At 40.8% G+C, this 16,196-nt stretch overlaps 1 protein-coding gene across 2 annotated transcripts in view; it reads right to left on the reverse strand.

The window, feature by feature from the left end:
• LOC149798310 (uncharacterized) overlaps positions 1-16,196 on the reverse strand; it is a 238,663-nt gene that overhangs the window by 130,441 nt on the left and 92,026 nt on the right. For both annotated transcript variants that reach the window (XM_089963443.1, XM_089963442.1), the window contains exon 7: positions 7,715-7,778. In XM_089963443.1, coding sequence (XP_089819569.1) covers positions 7,715-7,778 — 64 coding nt within the window. The remainder of the gene's footprint in view (positions 1-7,714; positions 7,779-16,196) is intronic.

The raw sequence follows: 16,196 nt of genomic DNA on the forward strand, positions 1-16,196 counted from the left end.
AGGATATAAATGTGGACATTCTTGCATTAAAATGGTATGTGTGGTCTGGCCTGTGAGGAATAATGAATAAGGACATTCTTGTATAAAATGCTGGCAAAATGATGGTTGAAAATCAAAGCTATATCTGAATGGAATGTTCAACAGTATGGCTTTTTTTTCTGCTAAAGCAGATATTGGTACATGCAAAGTTTCTTATGAACAAGTTGGAATTGCATTGAAGAGAACAAATTCATGAATGCAGAACTGCAAAGACTAATTAGATTATCTCATTCTAGTGCCAAAAGTATCTTTTTTCCAGCCTTTTTCTTTTCCCCCTTTGAATTTTTTCATGTCAATAGGTTTGGAGAACAAGTGGACAGTTATCCCCTGCTCCGAGGAACCTAGGTGCAACACCATTGTTATAGATCTCTTTCACACAAAAAAGAGGAATATTGATACAAGAACAGATCAGTGATCTAAAGAATTAAATAAATTCTATAGTACTCGACTAAAATCAACACATTACTGAAAAGCTTAAACCAGCTGTAAAAGTGTCAGCTACTCATTACATTTATTGATGTTATTAGCAACAGCTGCAATTTGACGGAGTGGCATTAATAATATGCTTACATAAAGTTGAATTCAGACCGATTTAAGACATTAATATAGTAATTGTGTGAAACGTACTCAATCTTGTTCTAGCAACCACCTGTTGATAGTGAAACAGATTTTAGGAGCACTTTAATTTTATGCAACATCTTGCATGTCTATTGTGACCACCTGCCCAATGCAACCAGCAACCACATTTTTGGCAACCCTAAAATGACCAGTTGTCCTGAAGGTTTTCTGTCTGGTCATTCTATTGTTAGAATAAATCAACTCTTTAACTTGTCAACCTACCAGCCTGCATGCATGCATGTGTGTGCATATGAAGGATGTTCAGTCTATCTTATATTCCACCTTTCAATGCACCAATACGACTCTTACAGTATATTCAAGAATACAGCTTCATGGGGTAGGCAGGGTAAAAGCAATTTAAATGATGTACCATATATACTTGCTTACAAGTTAAGTCAAACTGCAAAAAAACAAAGATCTTGATCTGCTGTAAAATACTGCACCTGCAATCAAGGTCTATAGTGTTTGCTCTATAAAGTACTCCTATCGAACTGCAGTTTCAGTTCTGCTTGCACATTTTATGTGACAGTACAGCTGTGTCGGCATTTGGACTGGTCTTGCAAGTTAGTATACACAGTAGTACTTTGTCAGTCTTTATTACACAACTTGCCAAGACAGAATTTGTTGTTGTAGGGTTTAATGCCATTTTTCAGCACAAGATAGTCTATACTTACCCACATTAGCCGAGCCTGAGACTTGGACCCACACAGAGGTGAGATGGCAGTGATCTAGAATGGCCCTCTCCCCCCCCCCCAACAAAATTGCCCTCATCATATAATAAAAATTCATCTCCCAAGCATGATCCTCCATAGAAAATTCTGGAAAGGATCCAGACCATAGCCCAGACCCAATCTGCTACCAAGGTCACTGTTACATGTGCAATGGTCCTGATCATTTCAAGGAACACCCTAGTATGGGTGGGAGGAGTGAATCCGACGGCCTTGTTCACTAGATTTGGCACAAAAAAGCTCACTCCTTCTGGCTCAAGGATGCTAAGGAGAACAACACAACAGTCTTGAGGACAAGGTTTTTGAAGAAGTTTCACCCAAAGGCTCACATGGATTTCAGTTAATGTCCATAGAACATGCGATAGGTTCAATCATAGCAGCCTTAAATGCCCAACAAGTTCAGCAATGTGCAATTCTGAACCGATGTTCAGGCCCTTTGAAAGTTTGAGTGTGTTGGTATACTGTGCTCTGTTGCCCTTGACAGTAGAAACAGAGCTTTTTCTCTCTTGAAAAAGGAAAAGAAAATAGGCCACAGTAGCTGCTACCAAAGAGGGACAACTAAGATCAATACATTTTTTATTGCACCAATCACAGAAGATTCTTTACTTATCATCATAGACCTCAGACCTGAAACATCTCCTGGCCTGAACTGAGCACTTGACAACTTGGTTCAACAACTCCGCTGGCAGATCGATTATTTAAGACAAGCCTGAGATGCTGTGAGCTCTTGTGTAAGAGGTAGTCCATCTGCTCAGAAAGATGGTCCCACCTAAAAGCCTACACCCTGGTTTGGTTTATATGGGAGGCTGAGAAGACTGCTAAACCAAAACTGTTAGGGACACGGGGTGGGCGGGGGTACAATCAAGATTAACTCTGAGAAGTGAGTATCCTGACTTTTGGAGACCTTGCCAAATCATTCCAAAAAATGGGAAGGTGTTAAGTGAATCAGACCTGCCAACCCCGACAAGTCCATCTCAGTAAGGCAGTTGATTTTTTCCCCGCAAGACTGACCAGTTTTTAGCAAGATGTAACAAAATATCAGTAACTATTATTGTAAAGCTGGAAAACTTACCTGAAAATTCAACACATAGACAAAAAAATATTATGTTCAACTGAAAAGTTTGTAATTTATTTACCACTAGTACAGTTGCACATAGTTCCAAACCCTATGCAGCTCAATGGCTTTTTTCTTTATCTCAACTTTACATAATTCTTGAAAATTCTTTTCCATTTCACATGATGACAGCAACATCTCCCATTACGAGACATACTCAAATTGGCATGTGATGTCCAATAAATGTAATGGTGTCCTTTCCAGCTTTGATTCACAAGAATATGAATACTCCCTTTTTTCCTTCTGTGTTGATTATTAAAAGTTTTGTAGTAACTTATTTTCCCTTTCGTCTTAAATGTGCACTGCTTTCTGGACGCCATTAAAAAAAATTCTATAATCAACAGTTTGAACAAACAGGTGCAGTTAACAGCGTCTGGGGTGCTGCTGTAAAGTTAGTCTGGTTCCCTGACTAATTTGACTATTCTAAGATGAAATCCGGATCCAAATGAAACACAGATGAACCAATTATACAGATTTTTCATCAATGATCATTTTTTTGCTAGTAACAATGTCCCGAGTCTGTATTTTAAGGGTAATTTTCGTAAAAGTTGGCAGGTCTAGTGAATATGCAATTTCACTTCAGAATGAAAGCATCTAATGTCCAGGCAATCTGCCAAGATGCTGCCAGGAATTTTCTTAAAAGGGGGAAGCCAGCCACACTGACAACAGGGGAGGGAATTATAGAGACACAAATGATGAAAGGCATTTCATGGGTGACAACATTATTACAAGGTATATGCATACTTAATTTAAAACGAGCACATAATGAGTTTGTATCACTTCTTTAACAACAAATATACAAGTTATCTGCATACTTAATTTAGTTCACTGAGCTGGTAAGTATTCTCTCCTTCTTAGAACTCCACTTCGAAGCAGTGAGAATTCTGTTTTGCAAACTAAATCCCCTCTCACAATCTACTTTTTGTAATGGGAGAATCAATGCAATTTTTGCCAATTTAAACAAATTAGGGAACTGGTCATCATGATATTCAAACACAGTTTTTAACAACTTGGTCATGTTGTCCCAAGGATATTTCTCTTGTAAGATCAAATTTTCTGAAAAGCTATATTCGGCCAATGTTGCAGCACCATTAATGAGAGCTTTACTAGCTGCACTACTAAATTTCTTTTCCTCTCCAAAATGTTTTATGAGAGTCTCATCTCAGCTAGGACACAATAAGGAACACTTTCTTAAATATAACTGACCTTTCTCTTAGTCTTAAGATTGCAAAATTTTAGGCTATTGTTGTATGTTCCGTTAGAAATCTTTTGACTGACAAGATTGCCACAAAAACCTTGCTTGGCTTGATTAATTTCCTTCCTTCTGGACCTTTTTTCTTTCACCCTCTTTCATTCCAAGCTAAACACCCTTTCATCAAATTGTGTTTACCAGCAGGGTCCTTCTCAAGTCCATTTGAAGACAGTTTTATCAGATTGGCATTTCTATTCCTTAGATCTCTGGGCAGTAGTAATGCTGATAGATGCCAAAGATGGTATACCATAATGACTGTAAATCTTGGAACGCTACAAGTCTTGGGACACAAAAATAATGGTTTTCTTATGACCTATAACAGTTGGTACACGTAATTATAGCAATTTTTAAAATGTACTACCAGTCCTGATATACCTTCGTCAATGTTTTCTACAAAATTATTATTTTATTGATCACACAGACAACAAAATATATTACTTCATAGTTGTCAAGAAATATTATCTTGAATTATTACAGGAAAATTTTACAAGTTAATATCATTTGTTTGAAAAGTCAATAAAATTATTGAATTCTCCCTGTTTTCTCATTATTTCTACCAATTCAGGTATGTACAATTTGATCGAATGATGACAAGAATGAAGCATTATCGGTTGCTGTATACATTTGTAACAATAACCTCTCCCTTCTGACTTTTATTTACACATTACTGCATTAGAAATTTTTATCAAATTGCAACAGTAATTATATTCTTTTTCTGTCTTAAAAGTATAATTACCTAACTCATTAAAATGTGATTACAGTATGACAACAATGAACAACAGCAGTGTTCGGTTCAGTGCTCATATTTAGAGTATATTTACAGAACTGCATCACTGCATGTAGATTGAATATTTTAACTTGCACTAAATAAATCTGAATCAAAGGCACCACCGCAATTAACTTGTATATTATCTCCAAAATACAATAAAGAAGTTTCATAAATAATGCTTTGAAAATAACTGTCAACACCTTGGAAACTCTGATGTAGTTTGCTTTGATGTAAGTGACCATAAACAAGGGAGCCCTGAGCGGAGGCATGGTCTAAAGCGCTCGCCATTACGGATCACTGCCATCGATTCTCACCCCTGTCATGGTGGGTTCAAGTCTCAGGCTCGGCTAACGTGGGTATGTGAGAAAGCCTGCCAGTAGCTTCTCATGGCTCGGTGGTTCTTCCAGGGGTTTTCCCTCCACCCGTTCTACTGGCCACCATGTATAGCCTATCCTGTGCTGCAAAATGGCATTAAACCCTACAACAACAAAATTCATAAACAAGTACCTTTTTACTCAGCTACAGGAATCATGCCAATATTATGTAGTAGAAGGAACTATTCAGCAAAAGACAACTTTGCACATCTACTCGTATCTTAATTGATAGACAATGATAATCAGTGATTAATCACTATAATAACAGTTTTGTGGGCCAAATAATTTAGTACTACTATTATGCATGATATCTCATCCAGCTCAACCCACTTTTCACTGTTTAACAGTTAACTGGCATGGATTATTGTTGTTACGAACAAACGGGTACTAGCACTGCCACCAGACAAAAATACCCATTTTCCCATGCCAGTTTGAGGGTTCAAACAACCACCTGGCCTGCTGTCAGGAAATAAAAGACATCTGTAAATTAAAAACAAAAGGAAATGCCAAAACAAAAAGCTGGCCACAATGAAAAGTGGAATAAATAGTGTGGAGAACTATAGTTTTATGTTATGGTATGCTGAAACACGGAATTAAAATGTATCAATAATGATCAGTAATTGGAGATGTGCATATTTTAATATAACTTGCATCATTTTGTAAAATAACTTGTATCTTAAAAATTTAAACTCTTCTGCACGGGGTCAAAGTAAATATAGTAGCAATGGATGTCTAGTTCAAATGTGATTTTGTAAAAACGATGAATAAGGCAAAGTCTACATGTAAATATTTCTAGGAATAAACAAGGATATGAGCTATATGATTTGCACTATGTCAGTACTGTACTATACTCTATAGTACAGTTTGCCTGGTAAATTAAGCAGCCTGTAAATTATGCAGTCTTTATGACCTTTATATCATCTTGGACAAACTGAAAAATATACACATGCAAAATAATCACATACAAAATCAGTCGCAGCAGTTTATAACAATTTATTGACATGGTAAATGAACAAAAGCTGGTCACTGGTGTGTACTGTTTGGCGATCTCGCCAATTTTGTAATGACATTTTTGCTTACATCCACATGTGCTAGTACACTGAAAATAATATTTTTAATATGCATATATATCTTCGGACACAAAAATGTATGGGAGAGGGTTAAAACTAATTTCAATTATGCAATATGCACCTGCCACTATCGTATAGCTAACCTATTCTCGTACTAACAACTCTTGGTCTATTCAATGTGAACACATTCTACCCCAGAGTGGAAGAAAGTCAGAATGACCATTTTGCACACCACTTGCATGTCACATGAACATATGATCTTTTCACAGATGATTATGCAATACATCAGAGCAGGGTGGGAGGCAGGCACTCGGCAACAATTACTGCAAAATTAAAAGCAGTTTACCCAAACACACCCACACAAAACTTCATTTTAACTCATTCAGCCCCAGCACTGTTATCAGTATCACTGCTGTTACGCCCTAGCAGCACTAAGCTGTGTCTAGCTATTTGTGCCCCAGAGTTGTAACCTGTTTGGGAAATTTTGTAAACATCATGCACATGCATTTACTCTTAATTTCTCTTTTTATATCCAATAAAAATACACGAAATTTTCACCAATTACTCCAAATGAATTTGTCTACACAGTGATGTATTTTATTTACCATTTTTCCAAGTCTTTCACAACTTATTTATACACTATTTACAAAATTATGTGCAACATTTCTAGAAATATCATGTCATCAGCCCTTAATTTCATCATCGCTATCAGCATAAACTTCTTCTGACGATTCATTCTCAGAAACTTTTATGTCCGAATCTAAATCTTGCAAAATATCCAAATGCTGAACATATCTTTCCTTTGCTTGCTCAATATTTTCTAGATCAAACCCAAGAAACTCTTCATTTTCACCCTTTACAATTTTTCATAAGCAGAACACGTGTAGTGGAACTGCTCTCAATTAGGAAAGTACAATCATTTCTGCTTGGTTTAATATTGGTCTGATTCTTTGAAAAAACCCATCTGTAACCAATCAGAGATGTTGTATCTAACACGCATTCACCATGACTGGTTACGGAATCGGCCACTGAATGCATGAAACAAACCATGACTACAGGCAGGATTGGCCATTGAATGCAGAAACCGGATCAAGCATACAGACAGGATCGAGGCCAAATGAATGAATGTACACTCCATATAATTTGTAAACATGTGTTCAAAACAGTCTGGCTGATTGTTTTCAATTTCCTTTGTTAATATATATACCATATTAGATGTATTTAAAGATAGATTGGTTTGGTTTCATTTTGCTGGTCAGGTGCTTTATGGCACAGCAACACAGGTTATTTAGTGCCAAGGCAAATGGAATAAAGTGCCCTGCTCAGTGATACACCATGGTAGCCAATCAGGGCTGATCTGAGATAGAAGGAAGGTAGAATGGATGGACAAATTAGTTAGGAAAGACAGGTAGATAGATGGTTGGTTGGCTGGTTGGCTTTAATAGCACTTTTAAGAGATTACTGTCTCTATTATGCCAAAGAAAAGGGCTTCCAGCCTCAGAGGACCTCGGCAGATATAAAACCCACAAACCTTTAATTACAAGCCTAATGCTTTGACAACAAAGCTTCTGAAGCACCCAGACAGAGTGACAGATGGGTATATAGTTACCTGCCTGCCAGATATATACATGAAGACCAAGACAAACATACAACCAGAGTGATTTACAAATATAGTTTAAAAAATTATGTGGCAGGGTTTTATTATTGTATCACAACATACATTTGGATTTATTCCTGTATTTTAACCTACCTTTGAGATATGAAGGTCTCTCAGTCTTTGTAGCTGTGCTTCTCCAAGACCTGTTATATCGTACCTGAAAACCAACGAGAAGATACACAACTGTGGATCAACTTTATCTGCATTCAAAAAAGAAGATTTTATCCATACATATAATCATCTCTTCACATTCATTGCTAGCCAAACGAAAATGCATGCTTACAACAAGATAGCTAGTAAGGGTGCTCGCACAAACCTGCAAAAGGAATTTTTCAAAGTCTGCAAGCTTATAAGCTTGCAAAAGAAATTTATTTAGGTCTGCAAGCTTGCAAAACCTAAAATACTTTATGTAAGCTTCCGCAACCTTGCAATAATCAGTCATGAAAGTTCAAAGTCGGCAGTTCTGCACGAGATCAATACTTTCTGAAATGATGAAGAATATATGTTGTGCTAGATCATGCTCAGTACAAGAAACTACAATGTCAAATTAAAAGATGTTACCATTAATCTAGTTTTTATTTATAGCATCTGATAATGCACTCGAATTAAATATACATTTTCAGCGTTGCAAAATACTAAGAACTTGAATTACTTGTACTTAGCTGATACATAAATAAAATACCTGATGTCAAATACTTGTAAATGCTATTACAGTAAAACCTGTCATGAGCGACCTCTGCTATGAGCGACCACCTGTCATTTCCGACCACAATCGTAATGCATGGATCGATTTTACTATATAAACGCTCCGTTATGAACGACCACCTGCTGAACGCAACCAGCGACCGCGATTTCTTGGCAAAATATGCATTTTGACACTGCTATGAACGACCGCATCGCCAAAAAATCAAAACAGATTGACACCACTGACCTTAACTTAATCCTTTGTAAACACTAGAGCTCGGGATAAATGTAGTATGCAAACAAAGTGCACATTAAATAACACTATAGTTGAACAACCATATATCGGGATAAACACCTGTAACCATCATTTAATCCTTTGTAACAAAGACTGACTGCATAAATAGCAAAGATTGCTCTAATAAAGTATTTAAAAATAATTTGTCTTGCTACAGTACCAGTTTTGTGAAATTTACAACTCCAGCATACGGTGTCATTTGTAAACTGCAGTAAACCAGACTAAAGTACATGTCACTAACCGCCATTGTAGTGCCGAAGTCATGTGAATAGCCAGTAAGAGTAACATCAGAGGGAGTAATGATGGATATACGCAGTCAATTTAGAGGTTTGTATTTTTTCTTTATCTGTATGAAAACTCACAAAACGCCGGTAGTCCTTATGTCCAAGTGAGAAATCGTTTGAAAGGGCTTCACTGTTGGTTTAAGTACGTCGTTTGCTTTCCAGTTAATCCATAATGCCTGGAGGGTGAATGAGCTCATTGTCTTTAATACTAGTAAGTGAGAATCATTTCTGGATTTTTTTTAAATTATTTTTTATTTCTTTTGTTAGTGTTTCACCAAGCCACAATCTGTTTACATGGGTGCAGATGGTCGGAACATTTGTTTATCGAGCTATAACGCTGTTGATTTAAACTTTGTCTCAGAATAAATGTATTGTTTCTTGATGAGTTAATAATGTCTTTTGGTTTCATTCATTGGTACATAATATATATTTATTCCACAATTCCCCAAAACCTGATCAAAACGGATAGTCTTTATAACGTCAACACTAATAACAACGGCAGAATCTCCGCTGAAAAAAAGAAACATTTTAACACTGGAAGAAAGGATTAATGTCATTGAAAGAAATGAAAAAGGCGAGACCACTCGCAAAATAGCAGTCAGCTTAAGCGTCGGTAAAACGCAAGTTCAAAATGTAATCAAAGACAAGAAGTCCATTAGAAACGAATGGCAGAAAGGTGCACAAGCACAGAGGAAATATGCCACAGCACGACGGACAGTTTACGGAGATCTGAACGAGCGAGTATGGGAGTGGTTTTGTGTTGCAAGGAGTAAAAACATACCAGTAAGTGGAAAGTTGATTCAGGAAAAGGCAATAATTGAGATACATGTTCAGACCAAATAGCTGAGTAAAACATGTCAACAAAGAAGTATAATGGATTTCTTTTAAAAAAACAAGTGAATAAGTGTATAAAATAAGATATATACATCATATCTAACAGTTCACTTTTTGTACATATTAATGTGATGTTGAAATATAAATTTTATTCTCATTGTTTGATAGATGTATATCTTTATTATATAAAGATATTTTGAGAGGAATGCATGCATTATTTAACAAGATTCATGAATAAAGGATATGATACATGTACAGTGAGTATGGGTATTATTTATTTTTCAAAAATGCTAACTACTGACCCTGAAAACCAGTCCATTTTCACACACCTCTTATGAGAGACCACCTGTCTTGAGAGACCGCTTTTGGTTGGCAGAAGGGGTGGTCTCTCATAACAGGTTTTACTGTACCGACAATGTAGGCAACATCAAATATAGGCTCAGTTACTCTTCTAATATTAACTTCTGGCATTACATTCTTGAAAGAATTGTCAGATATTTGTTTCTGCTACCAGAAGAAAAAAGTAATTGTCAGTTATTTACTTACTAACAAAAATTTAAAATCTATACAATATTTGTTTTTCTTTGAGAGAGATGCATCCCATTCTGCCAAAATTCTATAAAGAATTGAGGTTTGTGAATTTTGCTTGTTTAAAAAGAAATCAAATAAAAGCATACAAGATGAAATGTGGTTTTCCGTGACAGACATAATTCGGCATCAAGTCATTAAAGGCAGTTACTTCCTCCCATTTATGGTCAGCAGACTGGTTTATGAACTCGAAATATACAGACAACATATCTGAGTCACAAGAACACAGAACAATCATTGTAGCATTGCATTAAAAGCTACTGGATGGTATCCACAGAAGTTATTTTCTGAGCTACAAATGGAAAATATGTCTTCACTTTGGTGACCCCATGAGTGATTGTAAAAGAAGAGAAGGTAGTGTGAAGTTGCCAAAATGCAGCTTCATCAAATTCTCCAGACGCTATCGAGTTAGACTGACCGATGAGGTGGCAATGGCTCAAACCTCATGAGCTCAATCTGATGAATGAAGGGTCCCTTTCAGGATGGGATGGACAAGTTTTCCTGATAGAAAATGCAATCCACGTAGAACAGTGGAAGCAATGTTCAGATGAACCCATGAGGAGCGGAAAAGAAGTTTTGTACCCCTTCTTTTCCCTTTAGTAGCTGTCAAATTAAAGCAGATAGCTCTAACTTGGCATAAAAGTCTCAATGGATCATTCCCTGCAGAGATATAATTGCAGATCTCCATTAGAAGTGGAGCAACTGATGGAAGCTGGCATTGCTAAAAGAAACTGGTTGGCAATGAGAAAAGCAAACTCCAATGAACCTCATACAGCCAGATTTTTGGGACGGGTCATGAAGGTCCTTCCTTTGTCATGCAGATACTAGTGACAGCAAGAAAACAGGATTTTGGGTAAGGAATTTTTACTTGGAGACCATAAATGCAAGGGAGATTCCATCAAAGCATTAGTGAGTAAAACACTAGGCTTGGTAGGTCTTTATACTTGAATAGGTCTACAATGTGCAAGTTTGTCCCCATGGAAAAGCCTATCAAAAAATTACAAGTGTTGAATAGGGCTGTCCTAAAGTGCTTAATGGTAGAAACAGCAGTTTCTCCTCAAAAGAGGACAGAAGAAAATCAGCAACTGAGGGGCTAAGAAAATGAAATGAGCAGTGGAGTTCCTTACTTGTGAATTGCCAGAGGATTGCTCCTGAAGGATGGAAAGGCAAAAGTGAACATACAATCCCACTTCAGGCTACAAGTGTCCACTGTCAAGGTTGTCTGGATTGTGACTGGGGAAACAAAAAAAATGGAAGATTGTTGTTCAACCTTCATACAGGTCCACCAATGGTGTCCCTGAAAGTTGGAACATGGAATTCCACTATGGACTGGCATATAGGCATTCTGTGAGCACCATCTACCCTTTATTTGAGAGACTGTCCTCAAAAATACTGTTTTACAAGGAATGTGACTAGCTTGGAGAGAGACATCTTCTGAAGCACGCAGCATAGGAAATTCCAAACTTCCACACAGAAAAAACAGATACGTGCCTCCCAAGTTATGATGCTGCCAATGTCATCACCAGAGACCGTCACACAGCAATCTCGTTTTATTGATGCTTCCCTGAAAGGCCAAAAACATTATGCTCATGCTGAAATTGATGAGGTGAATGATACATTCTTCTTGGAACATGATCCATGCAAAGTCTATCCTTTCAACTCAAGGTGAATTGCACACAGAATCGGAAAGGAGTGTGGTATTGGTGGGGGATGTGTACAGGGTCAGAAAATGATGCTGATTTGTCCACCAAATCAGATGATGGTGGGAATACACACCTTGAGAAATCAGAACATTCAGAGGGACCTTATGCAGTTTCCAGTTTGCCTTAAAGGAAAGACAGGAAAGGACACCAGTACAGTCTGATTGTGAGAACTATGTTCATCTCATTGTGGAGTACGAAGTCTCCAGTGGAAAAAGGAAAAGACAAGCCAACAGCATGGTTATTGCTCTCAGTACCTCCAAAATGGACAGGATAAAGACTATTCTGTCCATACGGACATAGACAAAAAATGGCTGGAAATTAATCCTATGTAAGCAAACTTATGAAGACCTACCCTGGTCACTATAGACCAACAGCAAGACAGATTTAGTCTGAGGGACTCACGGCAGCCCTTGTGAAATAAACATCAACAGAGGAGGATTGGGATACCTAATGACATTAAACGGACTGAACCACCTTTCTATTGTACCCTTCTGAAGAAGGGACAGCACCTCTTGCTTTAAATACACCAGATTCAACTGGTTTCAGAGCAGGGCCTAACTCCTTGGCATCCGTCCGTCTACGAGAGACGATGGCATAGCTCCAAAGTACGCTTTTGCTTATCCTTCTTTTTAGCTCTCTTTTCAGCTTGCTTTATTCTTCTCTTTTCCTCTGCGTTTTGAACTCCCTGCCTGACAGCTAGACGCCAGCTGGAACGGTTGTTTGCACAGCTCTCCCAGTCATTGACATTGATGTTTGCTGTCTTCATATCCTTCTTGCAAACATTTTTGTAGCGCAGATGTGGTCGTCCAGTTGGTCGTGCACCTTCTGCTAACTCCCCATATAACAGGTCCTTGGGAATGCGACCTGGGTCCATTCTCTTGACATGGCCGAGCCAGCGAAGGCGCCTCTCGCTGAGTATGGAGAACATGCTGTTCATGTTGGCGCGTTCTAGAACCTCTGTGTTGGGTACTTTGTCCTGCCACTGGATGTGCAGAATGCGCCGCAGACATCTCAGGTGGAAGCTGTTGAGTTTCCTCTCGTGTCTTGCATAGGTGGTCCATGTTTCGCTGCTGTAGAGAAGTGAGCTGAGCACGCACGCTTGGTAGACACGCAGTTTGGTCTTCTCTGTGAGGTTGGGGTTGTTCCAGACCCTCTGGTTAAGTCTGGCCATCACTGCTGCTGCCTTGGCAATCCTGCCGCCCACCTCAGAATCAATGGAGAGTGAGCTGGAGATGTTAGACCCGAGGTATGTGAAGTTCTCGACAACTTCCAAATTGTACCCATCGATGGAGACAGAGGGAGGGGAGTCTGTGTCCTGTGCCATGACATTTGTTTTCTTCAAACTGATGGTCAGTCCAAATTCCTTACATGCATGGGAGAGGCAGCATACCAGCTGCTGAAGTCCATCTTCCGTGTGTGATGTCAAGGCTGCATCGTCGGCAAAGAGCAATTCACGGACGAGTACCTCTGTGACTTTAGTCTTAGCACGGAGACGGGCGATGTTGAACAGCTTGCCGTCAGCCCTGGTATGGATGTACACTCCCTCGCTGCAGTCCTTGAATGCGTACTGGAGAAGCATGGAGAAGAAGATGGCAAAGAGCGTCGGTGCAAGGACACAGCCTTGTTTGACTCCGCTAACGACTGGGAATGCTTCAGATGCTGCGCCATTGAAGCACACTGTGCTGTGCATGTTCTCGTGGAACGACATAATGACAGCAAGCAGACGTGGGGGGCAGCCAATCTTCTGCAGAAGTCTGAAGAGTCCACTCCGACTAACCATGTCAAACGCCTTCGTCAGGTCTATGAAGGCAATGTAGAGGGGCATCCGCTGCTCACGACACTTCTCCTGCAGCTGACGTAGTGAGAAGATCATGTCTACAGTTGACCTGCCGGCTCGAAATCCACACTGGGATTCTGGGTAGACGCGGGAGGCTAGGATCTGCAAGCGTGCCAAGGCAACACGGGCGAAGGCCTTTCCGACGATACTGAGGAGGGAGATGCCCCGATAGTTGTTGCAGTCGCTACGGTCTCCTTTGTTTTTGTACAAAGTGACGATGTTGGCATCACGCATGTCCTGTGGGATGTATCCCTGTTCCCAGCAAAGGCAGAGGAGTGTGTGTAGGGGCTCGAGCAGTGCTGGTTTTCCGCTCTTGAGGACTTCAGGCGGAATGCCGTCGCTTCCGGGAGCCTTCCCACAGGCAAGGCAATCGATGGCTTTTCCGAGCTCTTCCAGGGTGGGCTGTGTGTCTAGCTCCTCCATGACAGGCAGGTCTGGAATGGCATCCAGGGCAGTTCCAGTGACATTGTTTTGGGTTGCATATAGCTCGAGATAGTGCTCAACCCATCGCTGCAGTTGTTTCCCCTGGTCTGTGATGACTTCGCCCGTCTTGGACTTGAGGGGGGCGGTCTTGTAGCTGGGGAGGCCTGTCGCTTGTTTGATACCCTCATACATTCCTCTTGTATCCCCGGTGTCAGCAGCTGTCTGTATACTGTTGCAAAGGTTCAGCCAGTAGGTGTTGGCACAGTGGCGGGCGGTCTTCTGGGCGTTATTCCTTGCAATCCTGAGGGCTTGTAGTGTTCTGGGGCTAGGTGCAGCCTTGTATGCCAGGAGGGCTTTCCTCTTTGCCTCAGTCACGGGCTCCATCTCCTCCCAGTTTGCCTCATACCAGTCGACATTCTTTCGCTCCCTCTTCCCGTAAACTGTGATGGCTGAATTGTACACAGAGTCACGGATATGGGACCACTTGGAATCAATGGTGTCATCAGGTGTCACTTTGGTGAGGGCTTCCTTCAGTTTGCTGATGAACTGCTGTGTTTTCTCTGGGTTGCTTGCACAGCAGGTGTTGATACGTGGATGACCCTTCTTCTTGGCGTGGTGCAGCTTCTTGGGTAATATTCGCACCTTGCTGGCCACGAGGGAATGGTCCGTGTCACAATCGGCACTGTGGTAGCTGCGGGTAAGGAGGACACTGGCCAGTTCTGCACGCCTGGTGATGACGAGGTCTAGCTGGTGCCAGTGGCGTGAACGTGGGTGTCTCCACGACACCTGGTGGATCTCCTTGCATTTGAAGAAAGTGTTTGTCACACATAGGCTGTGGGAGCAGCACATCTCCAGCAGTCGCTGACCATTCTCATTGATCTTGCCCCTTCCGTAAAAGCCGAGACAGGTGGACCAGGCCTCATGGTCAGCTCCCACTCTAGCATTGAAGTCTCCTAGTAAGTAAAGGCTTTCATTGTTGGGGATACTGGATATTGCCTGATCCAGAGCCTCATAAAACTTGTCTTTCTCCTCGTAGGTGGAGTAGAGGGTTGGAGCGTACACACTGAAGATGTTGACCGGGCCTAAGGATGTTGACAGCCGGAGGGCAAGGATTCTCTCAGTACCTGATGATGGAGGTTCAATGAAGGCGATTAGCGTGTTCTTGACGGCAAAGCCTACACCATGCTGCCTAGGTTCGTCCAAGGGCTTCCCCTGCCAAAAGAATGTGTAATTGGCTTCCCTGATGGTGCCGCTGTCAGCCAGTCGGGTCTCCTGGAGGCAGGCAATGTCGATGTTCAGTCGGGAGAGTTCTCTGTCAATGACGGCAGTCTTCCGTGCATCGTGGATCTGCTGTAGGTCAGTGGTCAATCCAGGACACATGGTCCTGATGTTCCAGGTTGCAAAATGAAGAGTTGGAGTCTTTTTATTTCTTCTTTTAGTCTTTCCTGGTGCAGAGTTTTGTGGCCCACTTGTCGAGATGGTTCTCTAAGCTCCACGCACCCAGTGAAGCAGGCAGGCCATGGCGGGCAGCACCTTACTGACTGGGGGCTGCCCAGTTTGAGGCGGGCGGTAGCTGTCCAGTGAGACCTGATGATCTCTCCCACCGTCAGAAGTAACCCCTGGTGCCAAGCTCTACGCCAATCGAGCTTTGACTTAGAACCGGTAAACTGCTACTTCTCGTGTTGTGCCGACGCCATACGACGACGCTGGAGTGTCCTCTCCAGTGGAGCTATGAAGCCTGGGCAGGGTGGTATGGAGAATCAGCTGTTGCCCATGCAGCAGATCCCCCCTCTCCACGCAGCTGGTGTGCCCAAGGGAACGACGAATGCCGATACAGCTTGGCACCAACGGCGTCGCAGGAGTTGCCGGAATGACGTTGAAGTCAATGTCATACCGCCTTAGGGACTCCATCTCCGGATTTTCTGTC

This window comes from Sinohyriopsis cumingii, chromosome 6, assembly GCF_028554795.1.
Source record: "Sinohyriopsis cumingii isolate HCF-2022 chromosome 6, ASM2855479v2, whole genome shotgun sequence".
Taxonomy (NCBI): domain Eukaryota; kingdom Metazoa; phylum Mollusca; class Bivalvia; order Unionida; family Unionidae; genus Sinohyriopsis; species Sinohyriopsis cumingii.